The sequence below is a fragment of the Perognathus longimembris genome, chromosome 2, assembly GCF_023159225.1.
Source record: "Perognathus longimembris pacificus isolate PPM17 chromosome 2, ASM2315922v1, whole genome shotgun sequence".
Lineage (NCBI taxonomy): Eukaryota > Metazoa > Chordata > Mammalia > Rodentia > Heteromyidae > Perognathus > Perognathus longimembris.
Genome location: NC_063162.1, coordinates 145,480,316 through 145,504,409, shown reverse-complemented (window position 1 = coordinate 145,504,409; position 24,094 = coordinate 145,480,316). Strand labels below are relative to the sequence as shown.

The following is a 24,094-nucleotide window of genomic DNA, read 5'->3' as shown; positions in this document are numbered from 1 at the left end:
TTGCCTCTGAAATTTCCAGGAGCTAAGAACAGAACTGCACAAAATGGAGAAACAGATTGTGCCCATGCCTACCACGTAGGGCTCGCTCCTTGACATCCTGACACACATAGGTAAAACATCAAGTCCTCACAGACTTCTAGACTGAGAATGAACAACTGCAAGGTGCACTGCCTTCTGCAGTTGCCTGTACTTATTTCTCATCAGATGTTCTTAATTTCGTTGCATGCACACTGTTCACCAGTTGATTTCTCATTTAAATAAACCATGGACAAGATGATTGATTACACTTAGAAAAGTGTTTCATTTTCCTTTAAAGAAAGCATCTCATGCATTGAACAGAAGTGCAAACAAATGAAACACAGCCCAGCTGAAAGTGTCCAAGTGAAGAACTCCAGCGTGAACGTGGGATTGAATCATTGCAGCCGCAGCAAAACAAAAGCATTGTGTCACTGGACCCAGATGAAGTAGGGCAGTCTGACAGAGGCTTCAAGCTCTTGCTTCCTGTTTGGCCACATCTACTGCTTCCTGTTCCAAGTCTTTACCTTAAGCTGCTGCACCTCAACCATCCCAGATTAAGTATTTGGTTTGCAAATGAGCACTTCAGAGAACAAAGCCCAGCAGAGTGAGGGAGGTGAGGTTCCCAGGGCGGCCTTGGCTGTCTTCCTGGCATCTTGGGGTCCTGAGTCTCTTCACTACAGTGATGTTCTAACTGCTGCCCTGCAGAGCTGCGCCCTTCCTCAGCTTTGCAGTGCTTCCTGTTATCTCTTAACCATCCCTGAAGTTCCAACCTACCACCTAGGCCCTGCGTAAATGCTCTAAGCCTTGCTGTAGTCTCTGGCTTTCCTCAGAGTAAAAACAAAAAAGCAATAAATTAAAAATAAGTTTAAAAGCAGCACTTACAAGAGTGCCTGCAGCGCACCAGAAAAGACGTATCGTTCACACGTTTGTCGGTATGACGATTCTTCTTGTTTTATACATGAGAAAAGTGAGGATCAGAGTTTGCAAGCCAGCAAGAAACAAGAGCTAGGATCTGAAGCCAGATCCATTTGATCCCAGAGTCCCAGGGGGTTTCCCCTGCGGCGTGTTGCATTTAGAGGGAAAATTGGGTCTAGTTGAGCCACTGGAGTCACACAGAACACAAGAGCCCAACTTTGATCTGTTCAGGAGTTAATCCTTCCTGCCTGCTCAGGGCTCAAGTCTCGCCTGCCCAAGATGAAGAGGACACGGGTGAGCCCCAGGCTGGCTTTCCCTTCAGCCTCCTTCCCTCAGAACTAAGCTTTCCCACTTTGAACACACTAAAGAGCTGAATCCCTTGAGGCCTAGTCTGTTTTATCTTCATTCTAGCTATCTAGATGACTGGTCCTAGCTCCAGTTTCCAACTTCAGATATACTCAAACCCTTTTCATCAACCCAACAGTCCCAGTGTCTCTGAAGGTAAGGTCTCAGAGACTTTGGATGTCACCCTGGGAAGATCCAGAGAGAAGCCTATTTGTTTGGAGGTAAATATTGAGTCATTAGCAGTATTTACATATCTGAGCATCAGTAGAATAGCAATCGTGACAGTGAGTAGAGCACAGGGAGTTCCCAGGGAGGAGGAGCGGATCTACCACACCTTGAAGAAAAGAACAGCCTCAGCTCTAGGGGACCCAATCCCATTCTAGCCTCAGATCTTCAAAAGGGAGGGGCTGGCCCCATCTCTGGCACAGAAGAGGAAGCCTTGAGTTGCCCCAAAGGCCGTTGAACAATGCTCTGCTCTCTTCTTTCCCTTCTCCTTCTCAGTGTTTCCTTAGGTGCGTGCTCTCTTGTCTGTCCAAAGCCTTCCTTCACATTTTCACACCCCCATTCCCCCCATGTCCCTGCAAGCCTGAGAAGCCAGCAAATGCACTGGATCACCCTATGAACTCTCTGTGAGGATAGATGCCTACCGTGGAAAGTTGGGCTATGCTCTGTCTGGGTGGAAGGCAGCCGGCCTGGGATGCTTCCTAGCTAAATGGTCCTTTATACTCCTCACAGGTACCCAAGCTCAGACTGTCCATCAATGGCCACCTGCCAGGGTGCAGTCTGTGGGCAGCCCTCTGTCTCTGGAGTGCACCGTGAAGGGAACATCAAATCCTAACCTATACTGGTACCGGCAGGCCGCAGGAGGGGCCCTCCAGCAGCTCTTCTACTCCATCAGTGCTGACCAGGTAGACGCCGTGGCCTCCCATGGCCTCACAGCCTCCAGAAAGAAGGATGGCCAGTTCTTCCTGCATTCTGAAAAGCTGCTCCTCAGTGACTCTGGCTTCTATCTCTGTGCCTGGAGTCTCACACTGAGCTGGGTGGGGCAGACATCTGTGCAAAAACTCCACCCTTTCCTGAACCCTCACCACCCGCCCTCCCTGGAAGCCCTTACCCAGAGATGGGTGGAAGATGTTTGTAACTAGGTTCCAGGCTTTTCACCAAGGGGAGACCCAGAAATCTACATGAATCATGCCAGACTCCTCCAAAGAAGTTTACAAAGTTCTTTGCAAAACGATCTATGCAAGTAGAACCAGTGAATTAGCCAGATCAGACCAGGTTTTCAGTACCTTTGTGTCTGGTACTTGACTTACACCAGGCCTTGAAGCACATCATATTGTTGGTCAACACCAGATGTAGCTCAAAGAAGTACAGTATAGCTATAGTCAGAGGTGAGAGCAAGCAAGCAAATGGGCGGTGCACGGACTGGAAAATGCCAAGTAAGGTTACCTAATGGGTTAATGTAGTCACCTGCTGGTGACTAAATGACTCCCTGTTTGTCAACCTTTCTCTGACAGGAGACATTTTGTGGAAGTATGGACCTGAGGCTTTGAGCCAGGGAGGGGCTGTGGAGTGTTATGCAGATTAGAAGTGAATGTAAGAAGCATGCATTTGAGATTGCTGTTTGGGGCTTTTGAGGTTTTAAAAAATTCCAGTTCCTCTGTCTGTCTTCTCTTGTAGCAAAAGAGAGCAGAATGACAGATGGTGGGTGATCAAAGACTTACACTAGACTGAGGATAAAGAAGGATGCTGTGTGTAACAGAAGAACCCTAAAAGGAGAAATGACTTGGATGGAGATGGAAAGGGAGAAGGGTGATGTGACTAGCTGGGAAGGGATGTCTTGGTTACCCAGGCAACCAGATTTCCTGCAGTCCTCATTCTTCTCTAGTCCTTATTCTTAAAGAGGTTTTCTTTTGTAATGTCCTTTATCCTCCACAAGGGGGCATGAGAAGTTTGAAAATAAGCTGTTAATCGCATTTCACCATCTAGGATAATTCAGAAAGTAAATGGTATTTTCAATATCATTTAATCTGCAGAGAGATACCATGTCATCCAGAGGATGTATAATAATGGCCAACAGTCCCGGCTACACTTGAGGGATCAAGTGCTTAATGTGAAGCAGCTGTTTCATGCCCAGTGAGCCAGCAGAGAGATTCAAAAGCACAATTCAGGGGCTGGGAATATGGCCTAGCAAGAGAGCTTGCCTCATATACAAAAGCACAATTCATATGTGCTGGACAAGTTTAACCCTTAGGTTTTTTTGAGTGTAAATTTACTAGATTCTGTGAAGTTGGGCTGCTTATTTAATCTCTCTAGATTTCATTTCTTTAATCTATAAAACTTGCCTGAGTATGTTGTTACCCATATTAAATGAGATGGGGTGTGTTAAAAGCCTCATTACAAGGTCTAATTTTCAACAGGTATGATTTTCTTCTCCTTAAGGTGACAGGATTGGGTTGTAGCTTGCCACAAATAAATACATTTAAACACCGAAGTTAGACACTGTGTGGTAAATCTATTCTTACAATATTGAATCTACTTGGATGGAAACCCCATGAAAGTTGTAACCTGCATTGTGCTTGCTGCGCTACTGGCCATCAATCTTTCCTATTGGTGCCCTGTGAATCTCAGAGTCTTAACAGAGAAATGTCCTTTGACAGCCATAACTAGTCAAGTGGAAGAGAGAAGAGACTCCATACAGACATTTCATTCCTGTAAGATATTCAGAAAAGTACTGGCAAACGTTGTGGAGGAGATAATACTTTTAACTAGCGTTAGCAAAATTCTTTAACTAGATCTAGATAATACTTTGAACTAGGTTTCGCAGTATCTGAGTCCAAGCAAGAGAACTGGCTTGGGTAGCAATAAGGAGATCTCTATAAACGTTGTAAACAGACCCCAGCAAGACAAAGCTTGGGCTACTGTATACCTGATATCCCATTCCAACCACCAGGACTTTCAGCCTCTCTGATTTTCCATTTTCTTCTGAATTGTGTTCTTTCACAACATTTTTACCCAGATGGGGGAGAAAATATCAAACAACCAGACTTTGCAGGGTTTAACCACATGTGGGAAAGGCGTGGTAAAACTTAGTCACTGCAGCATGCAGACAACAGCTGAGACATTCAGAAACTGACCGCCTTGCAGTCTGTTGATTTTCCAGGCTCCCCTTCCTGAGATTCGCTTGCACCTCTCATTAGAAGAACAGTAGGGCAGTGTATGTTTCAGGGGGGTGGACGGGGACTTTGGGGGAGGGCAGGAGGGGGGAGGAAGTGCCTGTGTGATGAGGGTCTGGAGAAGCCCCAATGGGGTCACAACAGTTATTTCAGCTGCTTTACGTTCTTCACTATCTCTGTAGTGCACCTGCTGCAGCCTCCGATCCCCATGGGTGACCTCTAGCAGGTGTGAAAGCTAGGTTAGATGGTGGGTTCCCCTCCAGACATCCTCTCCTTTGCCCTCTGAAGTTCCTCACTGCCAGAGTGCTGCATGAGGAGAGGGAAGAGGGGAGGGCTTGGGTGGGGAGGATGTGGCAAGTATGGTTCTCCTGCCTCTCAGGAGGTGGTTGGAGGGAGGGACTTTCACAGGCACCCCAGATGTGAGACCCGGTAAATGTCAAACCACATCCTGTTGTGCCTCCTGGAGAGGGAGCTAGTGCAGGTTGACTGTTGTTACTTGGTGCAGATATGACTCAGAGATAACCAGCCAGAAATGTCAGGACAACAGCAACATCGTCATACCTTCCTTAGTTGTCTGTGTTAGGCCCAAACACCCCTGTCCCGCATCTCTTTACTTCCTGGCCTTTGAACCAAAGCCATTCTCCTTATCACTGTTCGTTCCCCTCTCTCATTCATGGCCATAGACCTCTGACCCGGAGGAGGACCAGGGAACTGGTGTCATAATTCTACGTGTGTCTTGTCAACTGGAAACCATCAGCCCTCCGAGACTGTGACAGAGGAGTGTGACTTGGGGGTGGGAAGAGCCTTCCCTGCTTGCCACTCTCTTCCCTGCATCTGAAGAGCAGAGCATGCAGAGTCCTATGAATCATCTCACCCACCCACTCATCTCACCAAGAAGGATCTGGAAGTCCAAAGGATAAAGATGAATTGTCCAGGGCCATGTAGCTGGGGACAGGGGAAGACCAGAAGTGAATTTTCTGTGTTTTAGCAGCTCCTAGACTTCAGACAAAAGCTTTGGGAACATGGTCTCCATAATGAGCTGTGGTATTACTATCAATTTATGAACTCTTTTATAAGAATAAATAAGGAAAAATGATCATGCCTATAAAGGAGTGAGGACGAATGGGTAAATGCAATCAACTGCTGAATAATAATCCTGCAGAAACTAGGGAATTGGAGAATCAGAGTTGAAGAGATGTGACAAAATCAAAATATTCTGTGTTCTCTCCCATCATGGAAAGAGAACTAACTCTATGTCCACTCTATGCAACTTACTAGTTCACCCGTGTGAGAAAGATTTAGATTTGAGTCAAAAGTGAGCTCTGAGTCAATGTGGGTGATGTGAATGCAAAAAAAATTGGAAATTACCCAAATGGAACCAATATATAAGATGTTGAGGATAAGGAGGCAGAGCTTCGTCTTTACCCTATGTAGGTCCGGACCACTTGGTGCTGCAATCTTCCTGAACATACCCCTTTAGGAAGATAGAAGGATAAAAACAGACAGACAGAATAAGTGGATGTGACAGAGCCTTTTATTTGAATGTTTGTTTGTTTGTTTGTTTATTGCCAGTACTGGGGCTGGAACTCAGGGCCTGAGCCCTGTCTCTGGCTTCTTTTGTGCTCAAGGCCTGCACTCTGCCACTTGAGCCACAGCGCTACCTCTGGCCTTTTGGTATATATTTGGCCCTCATGCATAGGAGGTGAGCACTTTCCCACTAGGCCATATTCCCGGCCCCCAGAGCCTTTTAGAGAAAGAAAGCTGAGTTTTATTTACTCAGGGCCCATGTAACTGGGGGGAGGCAGAAATAGGGATCTATCTTTCTGGCTTTAAATGCCATGGTTGTTTTTTTGTTTTTGCAATTGAGTTCTTTTCCTGTTTGTATTTTTTCTATTTCTGGAATCATGTTTTAAAATGTAATGATTCTGACTTTTGTGGACTTGCAAATTCCTGCCTAGAAATGAGAACTCTATCTTTGGAAGGGTCAGAGAGCAGTGAGACTTATGGGTCAACAGGATGAAATTCTTAGTAGAGCTGACCAGGAACTAATGTCCTCCGTAGACAGGGCTAGTGTTCCCTGAGGATGGAGCTGGGATTCATGACTCTGTTATGATGCTTCGTTACTACATAGAATGTTGGTGACTCTGATACAAATGGCGCTCTGGGTGAAGGAGCAGAGGATTGAGTCAGAACTGCTGGATGACCTACAACTTTGGCTTGGAGCCACTATTTAAAACTACCTGCTGACATCAGCAGTAAACTTGTCAGGACATGGTGGGGGACAAGGCCCTCAGGTAGCTCTGCACCAGTTTCCCATCAAGACACTCTCATATTTATAAACATGGCTAAGATCAGTTGCAAAGCAGATTGATGAGTCTCAGTGATTGATCCCTCTTGAATTCTGTTTTTGTTTTGCTGACCTACAGATGGTACTCGCTCATCGCTGGGACCTCCTTTCTCCCAGGAGCCTTTTTAGGAGTCCAAGTACAAAAACGTCAAAGTATAGAGAGAGATGGGCCTTGGGGAAGGCTGTGGTAAGCACAGTATATTTTCTTTGTTGGAAGGAGCTATTTCAGACAAGAGCCAGGATTATGACAATAAATCTTAAGGAGAGGCAGAGTTATAGTGTGGTAAGGAGCTCAAGGATTTTAAATCCACACGTATACAGAGTAGAAGGAAGAAAATCTTTCAGCTTGGGAGGGGGTATCCAATCCGAGGCTAAGGGAATACTTTGTGTTTGGGGCCCAATAAGATAGGCAACTTTTCAGATTATTGGATTTCAGGAGGCCTAGGTCACTTTCTTAGAAACTACAGGAGTCTACCCTAAGCAATGGCAATGAACTGTCTGTTGGCCAGGCTTTTGATGATGTACTGCAGAGTTTCCTTATATGCCACTGGGAATTTCTATAGACATGATAGAAAGCAACCTGGCAGTTCAAGTTTCAGAAGCCAGTTAGGGGGGAAGAAAGCAGTTTCCATCATGGATCATTAGCTCATTAGCACATTTATTATCGAGTTGTTGGGTTGTTTTTTTTTTTTTTGAGGGTTCTCTATATATTCTGGATATTAGGCCATTGTCTGATATGTACTTTGATTCATTTTGAACTGATGCTGGTACGAGGTAATAGATAAGGGTTCTAGTTCAGGTTTTGGGTTTTTTTTTTTGCATGTGGAGATCCAGTTTTGCCAGCACCATTTGTTGAAGAGGCTGTCTTTATTCCAGCCTATATTTTTAGTTCCCTTATTGATTATTAATGGCAAGAGGTCTATGACTTTACTTCTGGGTCTTCTATTATGTTCCATTGGTTCTCAGGCCTGTTTTTGTGCCAGTACCAAGCTGTTTTCATTATTATAGTTATGTAGTTGAGTTTGAAGTTTGGCATTGTTACCTCCAGCACTACCTCCCCCTCCCCCCCACCAAGAATCACTTTTGTGACTCCCAGCCTTTAGGGTTCTGTGTTATTTTTTTGGATTGTGTTCTCTATCTTGTTGAAAATGATGTGGGGGTTTTAATGGGTATCACATTGAATTTGTAGATTGCTTTGGGAAGTATTGCCATTTTCATATCAATTCTGTCAATCAAGATACATGGAAGATCTTTCCACTTCCTTATGTCTTGCTTGATTTCCTTCTTTAAGTTTTTATGGTTTTCACTGTAGAGGTCCTTCACATGGTTGGTTAAGTTGATTCCTAGGGTTTTTTGTTTATAACAACAGCAACAACAACAAGACCTTATGTGTCCAGTTCTTGGAGGATATTTTTTTGGAACTATTGAGAATGGAGTTGCTTTTCTGGTTTCAGTCTCTATCTTCTCATTGTTGGTGTACAGGAAAGCTACTGGTTTTTGTGGATTGGTTTTAAATCCTGCTATCTTACCAAATATTTGAATCAGTTCTAGTAGTCCGGGGGAGAAGTCTTCAGGGTCCTTAAAATATAGAGTCCTATCATGTACAAACAGAGATGGTTTTGCTTCTTCCTTCCCTATTTGAATCCTCTTTGTGAGTGTTCTCAGAAAAAGAAGTAAAAATGGCAGATAGAGACATGAAGGAACGCTCAGCATCTCTGGCCATAAAGGAAATACAAATCAAGATAACATTTGCTATTCCACCTCATCCCACTTAGAATGGCCATTATTGAGAAAGCCAACAATAACAGATGCTACTGAGGATAGGACCAAAATGGAACCCTAATACACTGTTGGTGGGAATGTAAACTTGTTAAAAACACTCTGGAAAGCAGTATAGAGGTTCCTCAGAAATTAAACATAAAGCTTCCCTATGTTCCAGCAGTTCCACTGCTAGGCTTTTTTTTTTTTTTCTTTCTAGAAGGTGATTTGTACCTGACATTTTACTCTCTAGAGAAGGGTCCTTGGTTCTTCATTTTGTCATGATGGCAAACTCTAGGGTAACAGCTAAACTCCTCCAACAGCCTCATACCTGCTAGTGGATGCCTTTGATTTCTGCAACTGCAAAATGATAAGCCCCAAAATGACAGACCCAATTCTCCTTTGTAAAGAACTGTTTTCTTTCCTTGGGGGTAACCTTACTGCTGCACAGACCCTCAGCTATATTTTCTTACAGACGCTTATCCTTCAACACCCCAGTCCCCGTCTCTTCTCTGTGTCCTACACAAACACCCCATTTTCTCTGAAGCATTTGCTCATCAGACAGGATTATGCCTGAAGCCTTTCTCATACAGCTAAAGGGGGGAGGGGCATCCTTTTGTGAATGTTGGTGTAGGGCCTGATGTGTATCACCTTTGTTGTCCTACATGTAGTCATCATGGAAAAAACCCAACACACAACAATTGACAAAGCAACAATGAACAAAATAACTAGTGCAGGATGAGACTGAAGACATAGTTTAAAATCGTGGAGATTATCAGCGTGCCATGAGCTCCCTAGGCCAGCTCTGCCATAAGACTTATTCCTTCCTGGAATATGATAGCCATCTTTATGGCACCTCTCAACTCCATTTCTTAGACACTTGGTATGGTGGACCAGTAATGTCTAACCACCTGTGTCCTACATACAACACTTGTCTCAGTAAAAGAAAGGAAGGGGGATTTATATGCAAAGACATGGAGAAGGCAGAGGCAGGAGAGAGATTGACACAGGTAAAGAGCCTTGGGAAGCATCTGAAGGAGAGGCAACAAGGGTTCTGGGGCACTGTCAGAGAACCTGACTAATGGCATCTTAAGTTTAGATGTCTGGATTCCAGAGCTTCAAGAGAATCACTTTCAATTGTTCTAAACCACCCGATGACACTTTGTTGTGGCAATCTGCCACTTGATTTAGGCAGTCCTAGGAAACAAAAACACTGAAGAGCTAGGACACCTCAGTGTTTCTTGGTAGGATCTTTTGTAGAGGTCAGGAACAGTCACTAGGGTCACTGTGACTCCATGAACCAGCAATGCTGCCATCTTGGCTGCTGCTTGGGACAACAGTCACTACTTTTACTGTTAGACAAAAGAGCACACTCCAGTTTCACTGCTTAACAGGCATGTGATCTACAAACTATATAGTTTCGATACCTGCAAAATAGATCAATACTTGCTTCCAGGATCATTGTGGGGATCAAATGGGACAATGCATGTGCTGGTGTCCCATGGAGGCCTGGAGCCATGAGTAGGCTTTCAGGAAAGGACCCCTTCATGGTTAGTACTTTCAGACTCACCTCCAACAATCCAACCAACAAAACTGGACCCATGTCACTGTCCTAGGCCTTCCTTCTGGAATACACTTCTCCCCACCCCTAGTGTAGTGTTCTGCTATAATGGTTAAAGTGGTGTGGCCAGTACAACCCTCCTAAGATAACGCTCTAGCTTTGGAGTGGTCTGGTCTCCATCTGGGAGCCAGAGGGGTCTGGTGGAAGGGCTTCTCTCCATGTGCCACCTCAGCCCCACAGTCCTCCCACTGAGGATGTGGCACCATGTACTCTGCTCCTGAGAGACAGCTCAAACTTACATTCGAGGAATCAGTTTTCTCCGTTCAAGGCCTTATTTAGGATCCCCGCCTAGAGGGAGAAAACAGTGCAAACCTTAAGCTCTAATCCTTCAACAAGTAAGCTGGAGGTGTTAAGGATGGACACAGATAAAGTCTAGAGGTATAGCAATTAACTTTTGACCCTGGAACCATAATCATTTGTAACCCTTGGGCTACAGTAACCTTGAGCTACTGTAACTCACCTTACGCTATTCTAGCCTTGTGTCTTATTCTTGAAAGTGTTAGGATTCATAGCCCTGCTTGTTTTCCAGAGCTCAGTCCTTGCCCTTCACACCGTTACTACACTGGGGACCCGGCAAGACGAGTGTGGCCAGGGACCTCCATCAGGTCGAGCAAAAGGAAGCCACAGTGACAGGAGAAGAGGGGGACTATCACTCCGTATGGCAGAGGAGATGGTCTGATCTTTCTCAGATCAGAAGGGAAGTCAGTGCAGAACGCCAAACACACTGCTGACACACAACCAGGCTCTCAGCTCAACTTTTTTTATTTTATTTTATTAGTTTCTTCTGCAGCAGATTCACAGCTGGGAACTCAGTGTGTGGAACACAGCATGGAAGGGGAGAGAGAAGAATTTCTTAAACACAGATTATCAGAGAGCAGGCACAGAATCCACAGCAGCTAGCCTCAGGAATTCTTCTTCTTGACCTGAGTAACAGAGGACATGGTTAGGGCGCAGAGGGCATGGAGCCCTGGAAGCCATGCTGATGGGGAAGGTGCTGGGGTCTGGTTTTGAGGAGGATTGATTCCTTGGTTGTTCTCATCCTCCACCGGGATATTCCATAATGACCCCTGCATTCTTTCATAGGCCTGTGGTCCTGTCTGGGCTCATTGAGATGACAGATACATGGCTGGCACTGATTGTGAGATACCTTATGTCCTACGGCCAGTGTTCCACCCTCTCCCTCTGATCGCCATCCCCTCCCTGTCCTCCTCCTTACCATGGCCATCAGGACAAGAGTGCTGACGAGCACAGCATACAGGGTGGCCTTCCCCAAGAGGATCTCATAGAGGATGGTGGCCGACAGGACCCCTTGCTGATAGGTTGCTGTTGGCAGGAAAAGAGAACAGGGAGGTAGGTACCCAAGAGAGACAGTTCCCCACTCCTTGTGTCTATAGAGTCTCTGAGCCTTTCCCCCCCCCCCCCCAAAAGAGTCAAAGCCATGGAAGGTGGGAGAGAATGGGAGAGGCTCACTCACCTGAGGTAAAGCCACATTCTGAAAGAAAAGATGGAGAGAGACTGGGTGAGAGAATGCCATTTCTTAGGAACACCGAACCATAAATCCTAACACGACAAAGTCAGATTCATAGGTTGTGTATGGCAGACAGTGAAAAGCCCTGGCACTTCCTTCCTCACGTTGGTCAGGAAAGGGGCAGGGACACCATCACCAGAACTTAAAAAGCAGGAACCATTCATGGGACTGGAGACAGAGAGGCTGCCCTGCATGGTTGATCATGGACGTTTCGGCAGAGAAGGGATGCTGAGTATCTGGGGACCGAATGGCTCCCAGCTGCCCTGATCAGCTGGGGAGGCAGGAGGTCCATGTGATGCTTTGCTGACACTGAGGCTTGTCTATTCCTTCCCATCCACTCTCTGTTCTCCGTGTACTCCTGAATCTTTCTGCTTCCCTCTGATGCCAGTCCTGCTCAGGCTCCTACCTGGTGGCCCAGGCCCCACTCACCTGCCCTGCCCTGCATCTCAGCACTGACATTCTGGGTGACGGGTTTAGCCTTCTCCTGGGTCCACTCATCTTCCGCCGTCAGCCCAAAGAACTGTACTTGGCAGCGGAAGTGGTTGCGAGGATTGTGCCAGAAGGCAGCTGAGACCCTCAGGCGGCTGCTCAAGCAGTAGGTGGAGTCGCTGATGTTGGGGTTCTCCTGGTAGGGCTGAGGGTCCGTGCTGACCCCGCTGTTCACCTCCTTCCCGTTCACCCACCAGGTCAGCTCCACGTGGTCGGGGTAGAAGCCTGTGGCCAGGCACACGAGGGTGGCCTTCTGTTTCTGGTAGATCTCTGCTTCGGATGGCTCAAACACGTTGACCGTGGGTGGGCTCACTTTGCTCAGGTCCTCTGGAAAGTGAAGAGGGTTGAGAGCAGGGCTGAGCCAAGGGGTGTGATGGCTTGGTATGGCCTTCAGGTTCACTGTGCCGTTCCTATTTGAAATTCCCCCTTTCATCCCTGCCTGGGTTCTGTCTATGAACAGGCGGTGTCCGCTCTTCTTCCATTTTCCCTAAGGCTGCATTATGAATGGCACTGTCTAACATTCTGGGCAGTGTTCTTTTAATCACATGAACTGGTTTTTTTTCCTCCATCAAAGCTTACCTATCCATGTCTCCCCATGTTTTGTAGTCGTTATTTAAACAAAGCTCTTTATAGAAATCAGAATAACATGATACAAATTTGTACAGACTTTGCTCAGCAATGTGACTTTGGGACAGTTTCTTTAATGCCTGCATATTTTTTTTCTTTTGTATGATTGTGAAGTGAGAACATTAACTTTCCTAAGCAGGTATAAAGAAGTATGTAAGGATTAAGGATGTCCCCTCCCAAGTCAGGTTATTTGTATGTGAGATAAGAGAGCAGAGGAATAAAGAGAAATTTGGGATGAGAGAGTCATTTGTGGGGAGAGAGCCTTCTTTAGATCACAATAAACAGAAGATTTGTTTTATGCTCTCAGTTAGTAGGAATGTGAGATTTCAGACACTTTGTGTCACATGATCTATCCTGTCCTTTTCCCTGCCTGCCACGTCCTCTGAGTTTTCATCCTGTGTTTGCTCATCATTGTTTTTCTTTTTGCTTCTAAACAGTTCTGTTAAAATGAAGAGCTATCTTTTTTTTTTTTTTTGGCCAGTTTTGGGGCTTGGACTCAGGGCCTGAGCACTGTCCCTGGCTTCTTTTTGCTCAAGGCTAGCACTCTGCCACTTGAGCCACAGCGCCACTTCTGGCCATTTTCTGTATATGTGGTGCTGGGGAATTGAACCCAGGGCCTCATGTATACGAGGCAAGCACTCTTGCCACTAGGCCATATCCCCAGCCCAAGAGCTATCTTTTGAATAAAACCTAATCACAACCTCTTGGACTATGGAGAAAATATACTCTGATTGTTTCTCCTCTATGGGTCTGACTTCCTTCCGGGGCCTATGTTATAGGCATGCAATTGTGTACTCACTATCGGGGACGATGGGCTTAGGAGGGCCTAGTGCTCTTTTAATGTTTGGCTGCTGCCATTTGGAGTTCTGAATGAGGGTTTTTTTTTTTTCCTTCCCAGAAGCACTTATATTTTCATTTTGATCTGGGCTCCCAAATTTCATAGCTGATCCTGCCTCTACCTTGTTAATCAACCCTTCCCCTACTCCTACTTTGCTAATTAGTTGTGTGTCTTGGTCTTTATGGGCTAAGTGTAGGCTGATATGGTAATGACTTCACTTCTATGTACATCCTCACTGCTTGGCTCTCTCTCTCTCTCTCTCTCATCCTAGTTCTAGGATCCTCCTAGCCCTCCAGGGGCATTTGTTCAGTGCAGTTCTCTGACCCCCCTTTTTTGTTAGCAAACACTCAGCACCTATCATAAAAAAATTATGCTTGAACCACATGTTCTATTCCCTACTAAATTGATCTATGCCATGAACACAACAAGTACAAGCAGAACCTCATTGAAGTCCCAAAGCACACAACCCCAAGACAAGGCTGGGGGTCAACTGTGTTCTTATGTCTGTCATTCCCTGCAGGGTGTACATTTGTGTGGTGTTGTTGGCGGTGGCTTGTCTGTGTGTATGCCAGCACCTTGCTGTTGGAAGGAGCTCCTGAACTCTGGCTTATGGGCAGAACTAGCTTCAGGGAGCATCGTGAAGTTTCTCTTCCCAACCCAACTCTCACTTATGGCCTTCCCCTCCATTTCTATACTCCATAGAAACTGAGGTTTACACATCAATTTACCTAATTCCCCCAAAGCCAGCACTGGAACTAGCCCAGCAGGCTCGAAAACTTTTATCCCTCTCCACCCTAGTTGGCCACAAGAACCTAGTTTGGACACACTGAAATATGGCTCAGCCTGATTGGATCCAATGTAATAGCAATCCAAACACAAGGAATGTCTACTGTTTGGGGTGATTATCAAGTAATACAGGCGAATGATTATATTGAGACCAAGGTATTTCCTTCTTGGATGATGTTTATGTTCCTTTCTGATCTTGAGCGCGTAAGGGATTGTCCTCAACTCCCGGGCACAGCACCTGCATTTTAGCCTGTGTTTGTGATAAATAAACTCTCTGTGTGATCTGCACTGTCTCACCTGGAATACTCGCATGAGTGACAGTCGTTTCAAGCTAGTCAGGACAGGGATGTGTCTAGGGAGGAAGGCAGCCCCGTGGCTGAGGTACATCCCCTGAGGTTGGGCCAGTGCCTGCAGTTGGCCAGCCTTGGGCAAGCCTAACTGCTGCTCCAGGGATCTCAAACTTAGGAGGAAAGTGGGGGAGAGATGTGAAATCTGATTTCCAATCTGCAGGAAGTCCATCATCAAGCCAGGCTCATTTAAATCCTTCTTCATGTTTATCTGTGTCGTTAGCTGCCCTTTCTGTTGCTGTCGGTAGCCTTTTTCTTCTTGCTAGCTGACCCTGTTTGGAGTGGGGTTTTGCCCCCTGAGCCCACCCGGGGCTTGCCTCTCAGGTGCCGGCCTCTGGTGCTCAGACCTGCCGGTCCCTGCCCCTTTTTGCTTTGCGTCTTATAATAGATCATCCCTGCGCCTACCTATTCCACAAGCTGCAGACCCAGTAAACCCCGTTTCCCTGCGTTACAATTCGGGAGGAAAAAAGATGGGTCTCCCTCTAGACTCTTGTAGGGTTTCCCCATCCCAGACACCCGTCTCTCGGACCCCACTCAGTCCTTCAGGAAGCAGAATGGGAAGGCGAAGTTGCATAACCGACCCCCCCGCCCCGCCCGACCCCGCCATCGCAAGTTCTCGGGGGTGGGGGTTCCCAGGTCTGGTCCACCCCACACCCCCTTACTCCCCCACCAGGGCCCCGGAGGCTGGGGAACGCCAGAATCTTACCTAAGACCGTGAGCCTGGTGCCGGGACCGAAGTACTGCTCATAGGAGCACGCAGACACAGCCCCACACGCTAACCTGAGCGGGGCCCACCCGCCAGGCGAACCCCCCGACTCCGAGCGCCCCCGGTGTGGAGCGGCGGGGAGAGCCAGGGGGGACCTCGCCGCCTTCCCTCCCGCCCGGCCCCGGGTGCCCCGAGACTCACCCAGCACGGTTAACCGGCTGCCGGCCGGCCCCGAAAGTCAGCACGGCGCCTGAGGATCACAGCCCCGGGGCTCCCCGCAAAAACCCGAGCCCGGCTCCCGCGCCCGAGGCAGCCCCCACGAGAGACCCCCAGCTCGGCCTGGGGTCCTGGGTCTCCTGGCTACCGAGCCCCATCCGCCGCCGTCCCCTCTTACCGAGCACCGAGAGCCGGGTACCAGCGCCGAAGTACTGAGTGTTTTGGCTCACGGCCCCAGGACGCGGTACAAAAACGAGCCGGGCCGTCTCCACGCGCGCCCCGGGGCGCCCCCAGCCCGGCTCCCCGTTCCCAGTGCGCCCCACTTACCCAGCACTCGCAGCCGGGTTCCCGACCCAAAATACTGAGTCTCTGTGTTCACAGCCTCCAGGCCCAGAACAAAAACCCGAGCTGCCCCAGCCCGGCTCCGCTCCCCACCAGCCCCCAAACCCCCTTCCCCTACTTCCCTTGCGCCTCCTTTCCCCTGCTCCCCCACACCCAGACCCAGACCCGTTCCCCTGGCTCAGCGCCTAACCCCGTGGCCCAGTTTGGCCTCTGGTGGCGGAGCCCACGCCTCCTTACCCAGCACGGTCAGCTTGGAACCGGCCCCAAAGAACAACTGTGCTGAGTTCACACAGCCCCGGGGTTCCTAGCGCAAACCCCGGCCTTCCAGGCTCCAGGGTTCCGGCTGCCCAGAAGCCCACCCTCCCCGAGAGAGAACTCCAGCTTAGGGGATCGTCCAGGCAGAGAGTTAGCCCCCACCCCTTTACAGAGACCCCCCCTCCCCCTCCCCTCGCTTCTCACCTAGCACAGTGAGACGGGTCCCCAGGCCGAAGAATTGCTCAGCATAGGAACACAGAGGGAAGGGGCTGACAAGAATTCCAACCCCGTCCCCATCTCCCTGACATACAAGCCAGGGGCCACCACCCACCCTGTCCTTCCTGGCTTTTTTCTCTTCCCACCTTGAGAACTAGAGGGAGCCTAGCGATGTGAGCCGTGCAGGAGTATGGATTTGTAAGGGACAGTCAGCCTGACCTTAGGATGACAAACTGGTCTTGAGATCAGAAGGGGCTATGGGTGGTGACGGGGCCAGCCCCATGCTCTACTACTTATGTAACCTGTAACCTTCAGCCTTGTTACTTGTCGGACCTCAGTTTCTTCATCTGAAAACTGGGTTCTGTTTTCACCTCGAAGGGTTTGGATTGTCCGAGTTCTTCACACGTGAGTGACGTGTGCCCTGGGGCTCGGTCCAAGTCCCGCTTGATGGAAAGGGCTGAAGGGTGAACCTGCTTTGCCGCCTTGATCTTTATATTCCTGGGAAAGCTGGGCAGGGAGATAGATGCACAGGTGTTTAGAGTCTAGGCCTTGTCAGGGACCAACTTCACAGACTTTTCCGCATCCTGTAACTGCATTCCCCTATCTGGAAGAGTGTGCTTTCTATGGCAGAGCTTTTTGTAAAAGCAGCTCTCTTACTTGAATCATCGTGTCCCCCCCCCCAGTCCCCACAATGTTACATTATGATACAAAAATGCTTCCTCTTCCTCCTCACCTCCCTCCCCCAATCCCTGGGCAGTGGCCGCAAGCACAGATGGCTGAGGTTAGACTGACTGAATGGGGCTGGGCAAAGAAAGGCAGGGGGTACGTTTCAAGTGGGGAGGAGTTTGAGGAAAGCAGTGGGTGGTGGTGACGGTGATGAGGGGGGACAAGGAGCTCCATTCTGGGACATGCAGCACCCCCAGGAGACCATCAGTGTCACTGGGGCTCCCCACAGGGGCTCACTAAGCCCACCTGCTCAGACTGGCATTTATAGCAAGGAAGGTGGGAGGAGCTAGGGGTGCCAAGGCAGTGTGAGGGGGAGGACTGGCAAAATGGGGATGGCAACTTAGGACACAAAGTCAAACAGAAATGGTTCTTATTCCCCTTTGTTTCCTGGGCAAAGTCCAAATTCTGCATTCAGGTGTCCCACAAATATTTGGTGAACACTCGTTGAGTGTCATGCCCCATCCTGGTTGTAAACAGATGATTCTCTTTTCACAGTGACAGCTTGATTGTGATTACTCCTAACTCTGAGACCTGTGCCAAGCTAAATGAATGGCCCTACAAGAAGCTGGCCATATTGGGGGTTTTTGCTCATGCCGCTGGCTGGCATGATCATCCTCTAGAATGAACACCTGAGATTAATTCTTCCTCTGAAGAGTTTGCCACCTCCTCAGACTTTTCCCTGATGATCTCAGCCAGACACTGAGCACTAACGGCTGGCTGCACTGCTCACAGTGCTAGTTTGCTTGTGTTTCAGTGCATTCTGTTCATGACTTGGCCTCTTAATGGATCGTGGGAACTGTGATTCCCCATCCTTTTGCTAGGAGATTGAGAGCAACACATTGCAGTGTGTCATATGTTCAGTTAGTGGGTATGTGAATGCATATGTGTGAACACACATATATTTCTCTGTATATGGTATGTTTATATAAGTACATATCTATCTACATATGTATATACATATGTGTGTGTCTTCCTAGAACTTCCTAGAAGTGTGTCTTCCTAGACACACTTTTGAAAGCATATGTGTGTCAAACAGAGAATGCTATAAGTGGAAGGGTCGATGGCTATTTCAGGAAGACTTTATGGCAATCACTTCTTCTGAATTGGGTCACTTTGGGTATACTTATTTCTTGGCTGATTTCTTAAACAATTCACCTGATGTGTACTTTGAGCCAAGTTTAGTGTTCCCTATTTCAGGGATGCTATCATGAAATGTGTCCTTGTTTTCAAGGACTTGTAGCCAAGTGGAGCTGTCAGACAAGACATAATTTCTACCAAGTATGATAAGTGTCATGGAGGAAATCTGCACACAGCACTAGGGTGGCAAAATACAGAATGTGTTTAATCTAGTCTCAGAAGAGTAAGAGAAAGGCATGGGGGGGGCAGGGATAAAGGGCCAGAGAAGGCTTTGTCAATGTTGTTGTTGTTGTTGGTGGTGGTGGTGGTGATGTGTCTTTAACTCAGGGCCTAGATACTGTCCTTGAGATTTTTGCTCAAGTCTACCATCCTACCACGTTGAGCCACAGCTCCACTTCTGGTTTTCTGGTGGTTAATTGTGGAGATGAGTCTCACAGAACTTTCCTGCCCAGGCTGGCTTTGAACCACAATCCTCAGATCATAACCTCCAGGTGTGAGTCACCAGCACCCGCAACAGAGAAGACTTTTCAGAGGAAAAGACACTGAGGCCAACTCTGTAGGACCACATCTGGGTTACTATGAGGGGGCACTATGTAGCTGTAGATGCAGAAGGGTCTGATAACAAAAGAAGCTCAGCCTTCAAGAATGACACCAGCAGGATGAGTGGGGGATAATGAGGCAGAGTTCAGTATCAGGTCTTCATGTCACCTTAAGGACAGGGACTATGTCACTGTGGTAACAATGGCACATCAGAGAGCTTTTGAAGGATTTCTAGAAGTTGAAGTAGGGAAGATTCTCACTATTAGGAAACTTTACTGTCTGTGCTTCCAAGAGCTATTGAGGGATATTTTCACACCTCTCTAACTCACTAGAGAAAGATTTGTCAAGAGGAGTGGTAACTTAAACTGGAAGATACATCATCCATTGGAAATAAGCTTCCAAATCACCGCATGCTCTCATTCACAGCTGCAAAACCTACTTGGTGGACAAAGACTAGGAGTACTCAGTGAGGTGGCAGAAAGGAAGGTGCAACATATAGAGATCAATTCGTTGCAAGCATGGGAACATGACCACGGAAGAAGACACACTTGTGCTCCCTTTCTCAGAGCACCTTTGTCTAGGGCAGGACAAAAATTCCAATACTCAGCACTGCCATCCTTCTGTGCTAGGAAGAGCCTCTTCAGCAACCAGCACAGCCTCCAGATTTAACGAGTCTCTTCGGGAGATCACGTATTGATTATTTTTTTCCATGTGAGTGGGGACGTTTTCTTTGAGCACCTCTTATTTCTCTCATGACATGGAGGAAAGAGTCTCAAGGAGTTCAAAGACAGACAAGAAGCAAAGATATCTGAACACACAACTCAGAGTCATGTCAGACTGTGACATTTTTATTGGCTTAATTAGGTTTCCTCTGGGTTAGGGAGATGTTAGCGCTAAGTATACAGAGAAACAAGTACTGGGGGAGGGTAGATGCTGGGATGCACAGAAAGAAGAGAACAGCTCTTTTGAAGCACGGGCAAAGACGAATCCATGCTGTCACCATCACAGATTGGCAGGCTCCACCTCCACAACTGATTTCAGGGATCCTTTCTCTTGACCAGAAAGAGAGAAGTATGGAGTGATGGAGGCTGAGGAAGTAGACAGGCCCAATGTTCAGATACACAGGAGAGCTTCTCACAATAGCCACAGGGCTTTTGAATTGCCACAAGAGAGCCTTCTGTAGTTAGTACAGTACTGTCTCTCCCTCGCAATCTGTGGGAAAAGTAGCTTGTCTTTTGAGACATACCAGTCAAGTTCGCTCCTTTTCCACTGCCCACTGCTAGTCCTAGCAGGGTCTCTAAATTCCTGGCTTAGAGTTGCTGGAGGTCACGTCCCCTTCAGCAGGTCTGCCCTGTTCTGCCCTCCTCCTTACCATGGCTATCAGCACGAGGCCGCTGACCAGCAGAGCATACAGGGCGGCTTTCCCCAGCAAGATCTCATAAAGGATGGTGGCAGAAAGGACTCCTTGGTGATACACCACTGATGGCAGGAAGGGAGGAAGAGCAGGTAGGTAAGTTCCCATGAGGAGCTGGCTCTGGCCTTCCCCACACCTATTTTCTGTGATCTGCTTCTCATTTCCATGGTTGATGGAAAGGAATAGGTTCACTCACCTGAGGTGAAGCCACAATCTGAAAGTTAAAACGGGGAGAAAAGTGGGTGAGAGACCTCATCTTTGTAGGATCGAATGTGTGAAAAGTTGGACGCATTCTACCAGATCCAGACCACCCTCCTCTTCAGGCAGAGTCTTGGGGTACAGCGGGTAGAGTCCAGCCCACCATCCCTGAGACTCATAGAAAATCAGAATGAAAGGGGCTGAGGGGGGCTACTCAGATACTGAGGTGCACAGGCCAGGTAGGAAGGGCTTCATGCTGCAACGCTGCTAGCTTGAGGCTCTGCGGGGAAGTTAGCTGTAGGTGCCCTACTTGCCTTCACGGTGGGCTTTGGTCCTTCCCCTCTTTCTGCCTGTATCTTAGACTACAGTTTTCTACTTAGGTTTTTCCATTTCTCTCTGGCAGTCACTACCTGGTGGCCCAGGCCCCACTCACCTGCCCTGCCCTGCATCTCAGCACTGACGTTCTGGGTGACGGGTTTGGCCTTCTCCTGGGTCCACTCATCTTCCGCCGTCAGCCCAAAGAACTGCACTTGGCAGCGGAAGTGGTTGCGAGGATTGTGCCAGAAGGCAGCTGAGACCCTCAGGCGGCTGCTCAGGCAGTAGGTGGAGTCGCTGATGTTGGGGTTCTCCTGGTAGGGCTGAGGGTCCGTGCTGACCCCGCTGTTCACCTCCTTCCCGTTCACCCACCAGGTCAGCTCCACGTGGTCGGGGTAGAAGCCTGTGGTCAGGCACACGAGGGTAGCCTTCTGTTTCTGGTAGATCTCTGCTTCGGATGGCTCAAACACGTTGACCGTGGGTGGGCTCACCTTGCTCAGATCCTCTGGAAAGTCCATTAAATGAATGCTCATCAAACCTAATCCTTCCTACCCCATTATTCCATCCTATTTTGTTTGTCTTTGTCCATAGGGATATCCCTGCTGCTTTGTGTACCTTAGTCTACCATCCTCTGTGAAATCATCAACCTGCCCACTTGGCCTACCTACCCTTCTTGCTCCGGGCCCATGAACCTTGGGGGTACCTATTCTGAATCTATACCTGGCATCTGCTTCTTACCTCATGGCCATAGAATCAGGATCACCCACACGTTCCCCTTAAATAAGAAATCTTGATGGATTTGTTACTAATCAGCCCATGATCAACGTAACTGATCTGTCATACCCCTGGTATTTATTTATTTTTTTTTAATTTTTAGGGTGCTGTGACTCAGTTACGCTGTCAAAGCATGGATGCAGTCCATTGATCTGTAGCTTGACTTCTTGTCTAGTGTTCTTCAGCCTCATAACATTAAGCTTAGGACATATTTTTGAATGCTTGAGGACACACTAATATTAATACCAAAAAACGCACTCCAACAAATGTTAATTTTTAATTTAAATCCTATTAGTCCCCCAAATTCCAAGAGCAATCATTCCACCACTCTTAGGAGATGTTCCTTTTACCAACATCCTTATATCTAGATATATATAACCTGATGCTCACCTTAATAAAGGCCTAAACTCAACTTACCAAAAACATTGTTGACACTATACCTTCTAAGGCACGCCGGGTTAATGTAGCTTATCAACAAAACAAGGCCCTGAAAATGCCTAGAAGAATTATTTAATTCCATGAACACAAAGGTTTGGTCCTAGCCTTATTATTTGCTGTCAGTAAAATTATACATGCAAATCTCTTATGTGCCAGTGAGTTTTGCCCTAAAATTCTATTTGAATAAAAGGAGCAGGTATAAAGCTCTCAATACATAATTGAAGCTATTAACACCATGTTTAACCACACCCCCAAGCATGGCATGTCATGGACTGTGCGTGTGTGCTTACGTGTGTGTATGTGTGTGTATGTGTGTGTGTGTGTGAGAGAGAGAGAGAGAGAGAGAGAGAGAGAGAGAGAGAGAGAGAGAGAGGAGAGGGAGAGGGAAGGGAGAGAGACGAAGAGACCATGCTGGGGATCTGAAAATGATTATTATAAAGCAAATCTATTTAGTAGTAGTCCCCCTTGCTTTGAGGCTACTGTCCAGGTGTGTGTTGTTGATCTCCCTCAAGTTTATCACTTGCTTCTTGGTTATCCCTTGAGTATGCCTGGCCCACTGGCTTCCCCATTTCCAGTGGGTTTGCCTGTGGATCAAGATCTTTTGGGTGTTCTTTACATTGCATCACAACCTGGGATTTGTTTGATTAATTGTCTCTCCAAATAATGTATCCCTCTAACCTTTCTCACTTATTCAAAGTCATGATCAGTTCATGCTATCCAATCTTCCAGATTTAGAAACAGCCTTCATAGTTGAGTTTAATTTTTGTTTTAATTTTTTAATGATTATAAAGGTGGTATACAGAAGGGTTACAGTGACATAAGTCACTGAGGACATTTCCTTTTGGACAATGTCACCCCTTCCTTCACTCTCTCCCTGTGTTTCCTTCCACTGTAGATGTTTTTGAGGCAGAAAACAGCACCATGGTCATAGAAACAAAATTGACTTTTTCCTAATTCTTGTTTTCTTTTGTATCTGAAGTATATGTATAAGGTCTGTTTGGGTGATACCTCATAGTGGAATCAGTCTTCCTTGCCTGGAAAAAATATTTTCCCCATTAGGTTGACTATGTTTATCAATACCATATACAAGTCTTTATTATTCTTTTGGTCAGTTGTGGGGCTTGAACACAGGGCCTGGGCACTGTTTCTAATCTCTTCTGCTCAAGGCTAGTGCTCTACCAATTGAGCCACAGCACTACTTCTGGTTTTTGAGTGGTTAATTGTAGATAAGAGTCTTTTGGGGACTTTTCTGCCCAGGCTGACTTGGAACTGTGGTTCTCAGATCTCAGCCTCCGGAGTAGCTAGGATTATGGGTATGAGCCACCAGTACCTGGCTCCAAGAACTTTTTATTTATTTATTTTTTGTTTTAACATGTAACTTTGAGGCAATGGGAAATGTATCTACTGTTCCACATGGACTCTGATACAGAGATTTGGGGGGCTGTAGGAGCTTACCCACAATGACTGTAATTTTTCTCTTTCTCATTCTCTCTTTTCCTTCCCCCCTTCCTTCTTTTCTTTCTTCCTTTCTTGCTCTCTCTCTCTCTCTCTCTCTCTCTCTCTTTGTGTTTAGTAAGCCTGAAATCCTAATTCACAGGCAAACTTCCACATTCCTAAAAGTGGTCAGAACTTGATTGCTGGTGTAAACACATCACACAGCACAAGAACCATTTCAGCAAAGGGAAAACCCTCACCCTCATAGGTACTTGGCAGATGGGAAGGAAAGAATTTCTGGGCTTATTGGAAAGAACTATCTCATCGAAAGAATAGAAGGAACCAGAGCTAGTCTTTGAGTACCCTCCCTTTTGCCTGGGTGTACTGTCTTCTCTTTTTGGCTCTGCTCTGAACAGAGGGATAAGCTTTGGCTGCATAAATATGCCAGGCCCTGTTGTCTCCATTTTTTCCAAAGTTGATAAATGGTTCTAATGGAAAAATTGGGACATGGGCTGGGAACAAGATCATCATCATTCGTGACACAGAAATTGTAAGCAACAGGAGTAAAAGTGGTCACATGAAACTGAA

The 24,094-nt window shown here is 47.2% G+C and overlaps 2 gene segments (V, D, J or C); one reads left to right on the top strand and one right to left on the bottom strand.

The window, feature by feature from the left end:
* The first annotated feature begins 1,504 nt into the window (after positions 1-1,504).
* LOC125345676 lies at positions 1,505-2,423 on the top strand. The segment is given in 2 exon segments: positions 1,505-1,790; positions 2,014-2,423. Coding segments are annotated over 2 exon segments (456 nt in total).
* An 8,501-nt stretch (positions 2,424-10,924) lies between these two features.
* LOC125347236 overlaps positions 10,925-24,094 on the bottom strand; it is a 248,507-nt gene continuing 235,337 nt past the window's right edge. The window contains 4 exon segments of the C gene segment in view: positions 10,925-11,103; positions 11,397-11,503; positions 20,544-20,561; positions 20,979-21,365. Coding sequence covers positions 11,083-11,103; positions 11,397-11,503; positions 20,544-20,561; positions 20,979-21,365 — 533 coding nt within the window.